Genomic DNA, 12714 nt, shown 5'->3' with positions numbered 1-12714 from the left:
AGATGTGTTTTGTAGGAATAATGGTGTTGAAGGCTGAACTATAGTCAATAAATAGGAGTCTGACATAGGTGTATTTGTTATCTAGGTGTCCCAGGGTTGGGTGCAGGGCCAGGGAATGGTATCTCACTGGAATTTAGAACAATGAGAGGGTATCTCATCGAAACATATAAAATCCTGATGGGACTGGACAGGCTAGATGTGGGAAGAAAGTTCCCAATGTTGGGGAAGTCCAGAGCAAGGCCTCTCAATCTAAGAATAAGGGGTAAGCCATTCAGGACTAAGATGAGGAAGAAATTCTTCATTCGGAGTTGTGAACTATGGAATTCTCTACCACAGAAAGCTGTTGTGGCCAGTTTGTTAGATATGTTCAAGAGGGAGCTGGAAGGGGCCCTGTGGCTAAAGGGATCAAGAGGTATGTAGAGAAAGCGGAAGTGGGATGCTGAGAGTGCATGATCAGCTATGATCATATTGAATGGTGGTGCAGACTCGAAGGGCCGAATAGCCTACTCCTGCACCTATTTTCTATGTTTCTAATACATAAAGAAACCTGTACTGGGACAGTTAGTCTGGCACAGAAGTCTGTTATTAGTCTACTATTTCTGGGATGTTTCAGGGTCCATAGCCTTTGCAGTATCCAGTATCTTCAGCCATCTCTTGATCTTACATGGAGTGAATTAAATTGGCTGAAAACTGGCAGCAGTGAATGCTGGGGACCTCAGGAGGAGGCCTGCCTGCTCCTGATTAAGTAATGCCTTGATTTTCAAATTCACCCTTGTTTTCAAATTCCTTCCTGGGCTTATTCCCTATAACTTCTTCCCTACTAAACCTCCAATATATCTGCACTTCACCAATTCTGATCTCGTGCATTCATAATTTTAATGGCTCCACCATTGATGATTGTGCCTTCAACTGCTGAGGTCTATAGTTGTGAAGTTCCTTCCCTAAACATTTCTGCCTCTGTACCTCTCTTTGCTCATGTAAGATGCTCTTTATGGTCATCTTCTCAAATTTTGTTTGGTAGCACTCCTTTGACACATCTCAAGACATTGTGTTAAGGATGCACTGTTATTGCAAGATATTCTTTAAAAAATTATGAAAGTGTGACTTAGAGTCAAATTAGGTATAGAAAGAGAAATATAGAAAAGGAAAGAAAGATTGAATTAATAGAGAAAAAAGAAAAGAAGGAAGAAAATTTTAAAATATATATCTTTTAATGACTCAGAAGAATTTACTACATGCAGGAATGAGACTCAACAGTTTAAATTGTTTTTTTCCTGGGCTTCAGAGGTTGATTGGCATTGTACTTAGAAATATTGTATTGTTAAAAGGGTATTTATGCTGCAAGGTACTAGCCCTAACTCTCTGCAATATGTTTGGTGTACAAATCCTGCAGCCTCTTAAAAATAATGGGATCGTTGTGGATAAGCTGCAATTTTCAAGAGAGTACTAACAGAGCGTGGGTTGTTCAACTTCTGGCGATATGCAATTCATGGGGTATTTCTTCTTGCTATAAGTTGGTATACCATTTCTATCTTAATAATGACGAGCACCATTAAACTCATCGTTATTTTATCAGTAAATTCTGGGCCAAGAAGTATGATGGAGATCATGAAAATAGCAGGGTTGCCTCAGTCCCTCACCTAAAGTAGACAGTTCAGCTAATTGGGAAGAGCACTTGAAAAATAAAGATAAAGAAAAATATTGACATCAATGTGTAAATGTAGTTTTTTACTCACATCTGATGTTAGTATTACTATTTTCCATGTCTATATGCGCGGTACGGTGGCACAGTGGTTAGCACTGCTGCCTCACAGCACCAGGACCCAGGTTTAATTCCAGCCTCGGGTCACCATCTGTGTGGAGTTTGCACAAAGTCCTCGTGTCTGCGTGGGTTTCCTCCCAGTGCTCCGGATTCCTCCCACACTCCAAAGATGAGCGGGTTAGGTTATTTGGCCATGCTAAATTGACCCTTAATGTCAGGGGGGGTTTTCAGGGTGAATACTTGGGGTTACAGGAATAGGACCTGGGTAGGATTGTGGTCGGTGCAGACTCAATGGGCCAAATGGTTTCTTTCTGCACTGTAGGGGTTCTATGATAATATGGTATTCATTTCAAAAACAACTCCAGTTTGAATTTATTTTGTCCACGATTCTTATCGTAAACCTTTTTATTTTGTTAAAGGGTGAAAACTCGACCTGTCAAAATGGCTCCTGGGTACCAGGTTGACCTTGTCATTCAGCTGGTCTGGATGGATGGCGAGCCACCTCAACAAATCACAAGCATAGCAGTAAGCTCTGCCTATGGCCTGTAAGTAATATCATCATGAAATAAGTGTGTAATTGAATGAGTATAAGCATTCACTGGCAGGAATCCAGATCTTAAACCAAGCTTTCAAACAACTAGTTTACATGTCTACACACAAAAAAAGGAAAATCCAGGTGGTTGGATTAATATGTTAGATCTTTATTTGTTTGTTTATTTTTCTTTAAGGTATTACAAATATATCACTATTGTCAAGAATGTATGAACAAAGACGTATCTGAATGAAACTTGTATTACCAGTATTAAATGCTGTGTAAGTTAGGTTAAAGTGTTTGTGAGGTGGGTGATATTTAAAACATGGATATTAATTTGCATTAATCTGATTAAGTCAAATATTTACTAAATGTAGATTTGTTTGTGATTTAGGCTCGATACTTAAGTGCTTTCAGGATTACAAATTAATTTATATCACCATTTTGCATAATTTGAATTGATGAGCGTTTGATAAAGTATAGGGCACTGGTTGTATTGGTTCAGGACAATTGGACACACAGATTTTGGGTATGTTTTACTTCAGCCCATGATTTTTTTCACCTGGCTGATTTTTGTGTGCAGACATATTGCATGTGTGTCATATCATTGCCTTATTAAAATCAGAAAGCATACAAAATTTTAAATAAATACATGATAAATACATGTTTGGCTTTTGCACTGGTGTTGTGTTTTTTCCCCATGTCAATTTTGAATGACTGCAAGAGAAACTCCAAACTGTCATGGTCTTAAAAAGAAAATAATTTGGTTTTTCCCCAGTGACTTGAACACAAGTGTAATAATGAGGAGCACTGCACTGTAGAAGGTGCAATCTTTCAGATGAGATGTTAAACCAAATGTCCTGTCAGGTGGACACCAAAGACACCATAGTGCTATTTTGAAGAAGAGTTGTTCTCCATATTGTCCCTGCCAATATTTATCCCTCAACTAATATCATTAAAAAACAGATTATCTGGTCATTATCACATTGATGTTTATCAATGTTTGATATGTGGAATTTGGCTGATTTGTCTGCCAGATTTCCTATACTTCAAAAGTAAATTAATTAGATGTAAAGCACTTTGGGATATCCTGAGGTTGCCCAATGCAATAGATAAATATTCTAGTCTGGTTGCCATTTTATATAAACCAAGGCATAGAAACACTGAAGAGGAAGCAGAGCGATGATGGCAGGATATACATATGGGGAAAAGATGAATGGACTGGAAAATAGGCTGAGAGCTGACCAAATGTAGGTATTTAAAATTATGAAAAGTTTTGATAGGGTTGATATGTAGATAGAGAGAATATTCCCACTTGTGAGTACAAGTTTAACTGGAGACCATTAATATAAGACCAAGAAATCCAATAGGGAATTCAGAAGGAACTTTTTTGTACAAAAGTGATAAAAATTTGGAATTCACTACCACATGGAGTGGTTGAAGCGAAGGGTCGAGGTGCAATTAAGGGGAAGCTAGAGTAGCATGTGAGCGAATAGGGAATAGGCAATTATGTGATAGATTTGTTAGAGGAAAGATTAGATTAGGCTGAAGCAGAGCATAAATGGCTGAATGGCCTAGTTAGGCAAATTGGCCTGTTTCTGTGCTGTAAATTCTATATGATGTATAATATTTACAGTTTTTCATGCAACATTTTTATCAGAATTATTTTCAAGTTTACAAATTATTTTAATCTGAGTTTGTTCTATGGGGAAGAAGTTTTATTAACTCATTACGGTAAGTTTAGATTTAAACATCCCAAAACAAAACATTATTTCCCATTAAGTCACTGGAAAGCGGACTGTAAGTAAATCATTTACAGGACTACAGCAGGACAAGAGCAGATGGGAAAAATGGAGCTCTTCCACTACCAACTTTCACAGGAGCTCAGAAAGCCTCAAGGTATCTAAGTAGAAGATGCGTAATCCAATGAGGACAGCAAGTGAAGGTAACGTCAATTATAGGTTTGGTTTGGATATACCCAAAATATAGTCTTTTATTGTTAAAATAATGCAACTTGAGAAAATGAATGTTAAGGGAATTAGAAACCTAAGCTGCATTGTTGCACCAGGCCTAGTACCAAACATATCTGGACTCTTGGCTTATATGTGTGCCAATAACACAAGCCAATGAGAGCTTTAGCCAATGGATGAGAGGGGTGTGGAGGGATATGGTCCAAGTGCAGGTCAGTGGGACTAGGCATAAAATGGTTCGGCACAGACAAGAAGGGCCAAAAGGCCTGTTTCTGAGCTGTAATTTTCTATGGTTCTATGGTGGGTAGGTCCAAAATTTTCCAGCACCGATGGCTTGCAAGTTTATCTGCATATTCCCAACATAACATAATTAAAAGGCTTATGAAGGCCAAAGATCAGAGGTTGGCTGGAATTCTTTAGTTGGAGGGTCTGGCTTCTGGAGTCCAACAGATGCCTGGAAGCGATCACTATCATTACTACCACCCCTCTCCCCGCGTCCCAGCAAAGACTGTTGGCCAGGACTCCAGGATCAACCTCCAACCTTGACAGCTTTCTTCAAATATTGAGTCGTCTTCTTCACCTGTTCTCAATTCTTGTACATAGTGCATACATGAGATTAACTTGATTGCCAATTACTGTCAGACTGATTTTGATTTTTTGCTCCTGAGAGTGGATGCACTGTCAGGAAATTTACCAGCTTACTGTACTCACCCTGAGAAAAAGTGCCCCAAATTGCAGAATCTTGGTTTTGAACCAGTTAAAAGGCCAGCCTTAATTTATGGGACTTTGTCTCACTTATGTTGTTCAATTCCAGAGTTGAGAGGGTTGGCTTATGAGGAAAGACTGAGTAGACTGGGGCTATACTCATTGGAATTCAGAAGAATGAGGGGAGATCTTACAGAAACATATAAGATTATGAAGGGAATAGATAAGATAGAAGCAGAGAAGTTGTTTCCACTGGCGGATGAAACTAGAACTAGGGGGCATGGCCTCAAAATAAGGGGGAGCAGATTTAGGACTGAATTGAGGAGGAACTTCTTCACACAAAGGGTTGTGAATCTGTGGAATTCCCTGCCCAGTGAAGCAGTTGAGACTACCTCATTGAATGTTTTTAAGGCAAGGATAGACAAAATTTTTGAACAGTAAAGGAATTAAGGATTTATGGTGAGTGGGCAGGTAAGTGAAGCTGAGTCCATGAAAAGATCAGCCATGATCTTATTGAATGGTGGAGCAGGCTCGAGGGGCCAGATGGCCTACTGCTGCTCCTAGTTCTTATATTCTTATATTAAACCCTAGACAAAACATAGGCAAAACAGGAACTAAGGATCTACAGAGGGAGTACGAAGAGCTGGGGAACAAATTAAAAAGCAGAACCAACAAGGTGGTAATCTCTGGATTACTACCTGAGCCGCGTGCAAATTGGCGCAGGGTTAATAGGATTAAGGAGACGAATGCGTGGCTCAAGGATTGGTGTGGGAGGAATGGGTTCGAATTCATGGGGCATTGGCACCAGTATTTGGGCAGATGGGACCTGTATAGATGGGATGGTCTCCGTTTGAACCGTGCTGGGACCAGAGTCCTAGCGAATCATATCACTAGGGCTGTAGATAGGGCTTTAAACTAATTTATGGGGGGGAGGGTGCAGAGGTAAGAGGAATTACGAAATCAATGGTAGAGGAGAGGGAGCGAGTGCAAGTGAATGAGGGCATTCAAGTAGTTAAAGGAGTAGAGGGCGAGGGAGAGGTTGATAGCGTTTCATCAAATCGGGTCCAGATAAAAGCTGGAATAAAGACACTTTGCCTGAATGCAAGAAGCATTCGGAACAAAGTTAATGAGTTGATGGTGCAAATCAGCACTAATGGGTATGATCTAGTGGCCATTACAGAAACGTAGCTGCACGGAGACCAGGACTGGGAGATGAATATCCAGGGGTATCAGGCATTTAGGAAGAATAGACAGGAAGGAAAAGGTGGTGGGGTAGCTCTGTTAATAAAAGATAATGTGGAGATGCCGGCGTTGGACTGGGGTAAACACAGTAAGAAGTTTAACAACACCAGGTTAAAGTCCAACAGGTTTATTTGGTAGCAAAAGCCACACAAGCTTTCGAAGCTCTAAGCCCCTTCTTCAGGTGAGTGGGAATCTGTTGGACTTTAACCTGGTGTTGTTAAACTTCTTACAATAAAAGATAATATCAGGGCGGCACGGTAGCTCAGTGGTTAGCACTGCTGCTTCACAGCTCCAGGGTCCTGGGTTCGATTCCCGGCTCGGGTCACTGTCTGTGTGGAGTTTGCACATTCTCCTCGTGTCAGAACCGACGAGGGAATGAGTTATCTTAGATCTGGTAATGTGTAACAAGGTAGGTAGAATTAAGGATGTTCTTGTGAAGGACCCTCTTGGGTCAAGTGATCACAATATGGTCGAATTTCTGATACAAATGGAAGAGGAGAAAGTAGGATCCCATGCCACTGTCCTCTGTTTGAACAGAGGGAAGTACGATAGGATGAGGGCTGAATTGGCTAAGGTGGACTGGGACAGCTGAGGAACAGTGGAGGATTTTTAAGGAGATCCTTTTCAGTACTCAGTAACAATATATTCCGGTGATAAAGAAGGGCTGTAAGAAAAATGATAACCAGCCGTGGATAACGAAGGAAATTAAGGAGAGTATTAAATTAAAGACCGATGCGTACAGAGTGGCCAAAAATAGTGGAGAATCAAAAGATTGGGAAAACTTTAAGAAACAACAAAGAACGACTAAGAAAGCGATAAAGAAAGGAAAGGTAGGTTATGAAGCTAGGCTAGCTCTAAATATAAAAAATGATAGTAAAAGCTTTTACAAATATATAAAAAGGAATAGAGTGGCAAGAGTGAATGTTGGACCTTTGGAGGACGAGAGGGGGGATTTAATAGTGGGAAATGAGGAAATGGCTGAAACTTTAAATAAGTTTTTTGTGTCGGTCTTCACGGTGGAAGACACAAATAGTTTACCAAATATTAACGATAGAGGGTTGGTAGGAGGAGAGGTACTCAATACAATTAATGTTACCAGGGAGGCAGTGCTTGGTAGACTAACGGACTGAAGGTGGACAAGTCCCCAGGCCCGGATGGAATGCATCCCAGGGTACTGAAAGAAATGTCAGGGGTAATAGCGGATGCGTTAGTGGTTATTTATCAAAATTCGTTGGATTCTGGGGTAGTGCCGGCGGATTGGAAAACGGCTAATGTTATGCCGCTGTTTAAAAAAGGAAATAGACAAAAGGCGGGTAACTACAGGCCGGTTAGCTTAACGTCTGTAGTAGGGAAAATGCTGGAATCCATCATTAAAGAAGAAATAGCAGGCCATCTGGATAAGAATGGTTCGATTAAGCAGATGCAGCATGGATTCATGAGGGGAAGGTCGTGCTTGACGAACTTGTTGGATTTTTATGAAGATGTGACCAGTGCGGTTGACGGAGGGGAACCGGTGGATGAGGTGTTTTTGGATTTCCAAAAGGCGTTTGATAAGGTGCCTCACAAAAGGTTGCTGAAGAAGATTGGGTCACACGGAGTTGGGGGTAGGGTGTTAGCGTGGATTGGGGATTGGCTATCCGACAGGAAGCAGAGAGTCGGAATAAATGGGTGCTTTTCTGGTTGGCAGATGGTAACTAGTGGCGTGCCGCAGGGATCGGTACTGGGGCCTTAACTATTTACCATTTATATAGACGATCTGGAGGAGGGAACTGAGTGTAGGGTAACAAAGTTTGCAGATGACACAAAGATAAATGGAAAAGTGAATCGTGTGGAGGGCATAAAAGGTCTGCAGAGAGATTTGGACAGGCTGAGTGAGTGGGCGAGGATCTGGCAGATGGAGTATAACGTTAACAAATGCGAGGTTATTCACTTTGGAAGAAATAATAGCAAATTGGATTATTATCTAAATGGAAAGAAATTACAACATGCTGCTGTGCAGAGGGACCTGGGGGTCCTTGTGCATGAGACGCAAAAACCCAGTCTGCAGGTGCAACAGGTGATCAAGAAGGCAAATGGGATGTTGGCCTGTATCGCAAGGGGGATAGAATATAAAAGCAGAGATGTCTTGCTGCATCTGTACAGGGCATTGGTGAGGCCGCAGCTGGAATACTGTGTGCAGTATTGGTCCCCTTATTTGCGGAAGGATATATTGGCCTTGGAGGGAGGGCAGAGAAGGTTCACCAGGTTGATACCAGAGATGAGGGGTGTTGATTATGAGGAGAGACTGAGCAGATTGGGTTTGTATTCGTTGGAATTTAGAAGGCTGAGGGGGGAACTTATAGAGACCTATAAGATTATGAAGGGGCTGGATAGGGTAGATATGGAGAGATTCTTTCCACTTAGAAAGGAAACTAGAACTAGAGGGCACAGCCTCAAAATAAAGGGGGGTCAGTTTAGGACAGAGTTGAGGAGGAACTTCTTCTCTCAGAGGGTGGTGAATCTCTGGAATTCTCTGCCCACTGAAGTGGTGGAGGCTACCTCGTTGAAGATGTTTAAATCACGGATAGATGGATTCCTGATCGGTAAGGGAATTAGGGGTTATAGGGATCAGGCGGGTAAGTGGAACTGATCCACTTCAGATCAGCCATGATCTTATTGAATGGCGGGGCAGGCTCAAGGGGCTAGATGGCCTACTCCTGCTCCTATTTCTTATGTTCTTATGTTCTATGGTCCTCATCCCTCAAACACCTCACCTCCCACTACTCCCCAGGTCTCATCCATAGCAATTCATGCCAACCTATGCCCCCCACCTCCCCTCATGTCTTCCATACCAATCCATGTGTCTTCACTCATCCCAATGGCCCCATACCAACATAGGCCAGAATATCTGGATGGAGGTGTTCCCTGTCCCACCGTCTGAGGAGTCTGCAGGGAACAAATTCCTGCTGATCCTGTCTGCCCCATAGTGATTTCATGCTCCAATGGGCATTAATTGGCTTCAGGCAAGACTACAGTGCCTCACTTGGGAGGAAGCTCCTCCTGAGAGAGCTACGGACAGGCTCTCTTGACCCTGCAGTGCCAGAAGCTGCAGTTTTCAACAAAACAGCCTACCCTACCTGTGTCTCTGGGTTAAAAAATAAAATTGGTGCAGCTATGGGAGGAAGTTGAAAACAGGCTTCCTGCCTGGGGCCTGAAGCCAATTATTTTTGGGCTTCCCCCATAACTGGAAACCAACCCAGTAGTCTACAAATTGAGGTTGGGCAGGAAATGGCCTTTTAAAGGCCTCAATTTTGGCAAGGCTGAGGCCTTGCCCGACTCATGTGAAGTTGCTGAGATGGTGGAGCAGGCAGAAACCCAGAGGGAGACCCATCCATAATATTTCATGCTCTTTGTCCGCCTACAAATCCCTAGCAAGGGAGTGTAAAATTCATGCTTTAATGACATTCATTGCAACCCATGCCCCCACTCACCACTCTTTGTCCTTAAACTCTCCATGCCACCTCATCCAGTATCCACCATGGACAGACTCAGAAGCCATGCTGAGATTAAATAAATAACATTTTGAGTATCTATTACAGACATAACTATATGAAAAAAACTCTCATGGTAAAAGCCCATTCAACACATTTGAATGCCTCAAATACTTAATGCCTTATTAAAACAAATGTTTGTACTCGTGCTAATTCCTTAATAATTGAAGTTTTCAATCAAATTATGAACACACAGCCCCTCACTGTAATCATATGTTGTGGCAAGCAGTCAAGCAACAACAATGCCGTAATGATAGCCCTTTGAGTTGTGTCAGCAAATAACCATTGGTACGGCAAGCACCAATTTTCTTTTCCAACCCAGGGAGATAGGCTATTTTTTTCAAAATTTAAAGGACGGGATTTTGATAACATGACAGCCTCAAAGACCATATTTGCCTTTACAAGTATTTATGTCTACTCCAAAAAAAAATCATGGGCCACATATTGTGGGTTCAGACCCTCAGCACAAAGTTCAGATGTTGGGTTCAGATTTTCTCCATTATGAATCACATCTCGCCTTCATTCCACTAGCTACAAAAATAGGTTCTAAAGGAATTTGGGGTGGGATTTCCAGATCCAGTGTCCCAACACCATTTTGGATAAGGCTCAGAGTCTCCATGACTGCAAAAATCTAGGCCAGCATCTTGCTTTCTCTGAATTTCCAAACAGTGTAACTCTCCGCACATTAATCTTATGCAACAGCACCTTAATTTCGCCAGACATCAATCAGGGAGTTCAAGTGCTCTGCTCCTGTACCATTTGTCCATAGAATTTGTATCCTGCCTCCACATTTCATTTGCTAACAATGATTTTTCTCCAACAAAGTGATTCTGTAACCTGTTGTTCTTTAAAATTCTAGTTGCTTAATAACAGAACTGTTCACACTGGTGGATGCATATAGTCACCTGAAGTTCCCATAGGGACTTCAACCACTAATTCAGAGAAATTTTAATGGAAAACTTGTAAAGATACAGCACTGGAATCCATTCATGCCTGAGCCAGCTTTTTGTTAGTCCGCCTCCCCTTGATTTTCCCACCAACCTGCAAATTTGCCCCCTTAAATGACTCATCCAATTCCCATTTGAAATTTTTTAGAACATAGAACAGTACAGCACAGAACAGGCCCTTCGGCCCACAATGTTGTGCCGACCTTCATCTGAAACCAAGATCAAGCTATCCCACTCCCTACCATCCTGGTGTGCTCCATGTGCCTATCCAATAACCGCTTAAATGTTCCTAAAGTGTCTGACTCCACTATCACTGCAGGCAGTCCATTCCACACCCCAACCACTCTCTGCGTGACGAACCTACCTCTGATATCCTTCCTATATCTCCCACCATGAACCCTATAGTTATGCCCCCTTGTAATAGCTCCATCCACCCGAGGAAATAGTCTTTGAACGTTCACTCGATCTATCCCCTTCATCATTTTATAAACCTCTATTAAGTCTCCCCTCAATCTCCTCCGCTCCAGAGAGAACAGCCCCAGCTCCCTCAACCTTTCCTCATAAGACCGACACTCCAAACCAGGCAGCATCCTGGTAAATCTCCTCTGCACTCTTTCCAGCGCTTCCACATCCTTCCTATAGTGAGGCGACCAGAACTGCACGCAATATTCCAAATGCGGTCTCACCAAGGTCCTGTACAGTTGCAGCATAACCCCATTTTATATAGAATCTGCTTCCATCATTCTTTCTGGCATACATTCCAGATTATGATAATTCATTGCTTAAAACAATGTTTCCTCATGTTACCTTTTGTTCTTTTGCCAATTACATTAAGTCCTCTGGTTAACCCTCCTGCAGCTGTAAGCATGTTATTCTTTCAAATCAGTACTTGATTTTAAACACTTCCATTAGGTCTCTCCTTAACCTCCGCTCTAAAGAGCTCAATCCCAGTTACTCTAGTCTCACTACGTAACTGAAGTCTCTCAAAACTGTTAACATCCTGTTAGGCTACTCTGTACCCTCTGCAAGATCTTGGCATCCTTCCTCAACTGTGATACCCAGAAATGTAGACAGTACTTCAGATAAGGCCTGACTAATGATTTGTAAAGGTTTAACATGACTTCCTTGCTTTTGTATTCAATGCCCCTATTTACAAACCAAGTATCCTGTATGCTGTCTGAGCTGCTTTATCAACTTGTTCTGCCACCTTCAAGGATTTGTAAATATGAAGCTTCAAGCATATAGCTATGATCTGACTCTGCCATCAAGTTGACTAATGCTAAATTACATCTGACTTTGTTTTTGCACCGTCCCCAGAATAGTACCATTTAGATTATATTACCTATTCATCTGTTTCTCCCAAAATGCATCAATTCGCACTCATTCATATTAAGTTGCATCTGCCATGTGCCTTCCCATTTTACTATGTCCTCCTGAAGTCTGCTTCTATCCTCCTCACTACGTACGACATTGTTAAGTTTTGTATCATCCATAAACTTTGAAATTCTACTCTTTATACCCAAGCCCAGGTAATTTATATATAACAAGAAATCTTATAAATAACAAGAAATGCTCCTAACTCTGATTCCTGGCGGATCCCACTGCATGCTTCCCTTCAGTAATATATTCCATATAGCTATGATCTGACTCTACCATCAAGTTGACTAATGCTAAATTACATCTGACTTTGTTTCAGTACCTTATAGAGTCACAGCATGGAAACAGGCCCTTCAGCCCAACTTGTCCATGCCGCCCTTTTTTTAATAAACCCCTAAGCTAGTCCCAATTGCCCACATTTGGCCCATATCCCTCTATACCCATCTTACCCACGTAACTCTAAATGCTTTTTAAAAGACAAAATTGTACCCGCCTCTACTACTACCTCTGGCAGCTTGTTCCAGACACTCACCACCCTCTGAATGAAAAAATTGCCCCTCTGGACCCTTTTGTATTTCCCCCCTCTCACCTTAAACCTATGCCCTCTAGTTTTAGACTCCCCTATCTTTGGGAAAAGATATTGATTATC

The 12714-nt window shown here is 41.8% G+C and overlaps 1 protein-coding gene across 2 annotated transcripts in view; it reads left to right on the top strand.

Annotated features, from left to right (window-relative positions):
- The window catches only part of stxbp5l (syntaxin binding protein 5L), a 437021-nt gene that overhangs the window by 272027 nt on the left and 152280 nt on the right, over positions 1–12714 (top strand). For both annotated transcript variants that reach the window (XM_078232988.1, XM_078232987.1), the window contains exon 18: positions 2182–2307. In XM_078232988.1, the coding sequence (XP_078089114.1) occupies positions 2182–2307 (126 nt within the window). The remainder of the gene's footprint in view (positions 1–2181; positions 2308–12714) is intronic.

This window comes from Mustelus asterias, chromosome 17 (genome assembly GCF_964213995.1).
Source record: "Mustelus asterias chromosome 17, sMusAst1.hap1.1, whole genome shotgun sequence".
Lineage (NCBI taxonomy): Eukaryota > Metazoa > Chordata > Chondrichthyes > Carcharhiniformes > Triakidae > Mustelus > Mustelus asterias.
The sequence above is the reverse complement of the archived record's forward strand: the minus strand, read 5'-3'. Positions and strand labels throughout refer to the sequence as shown.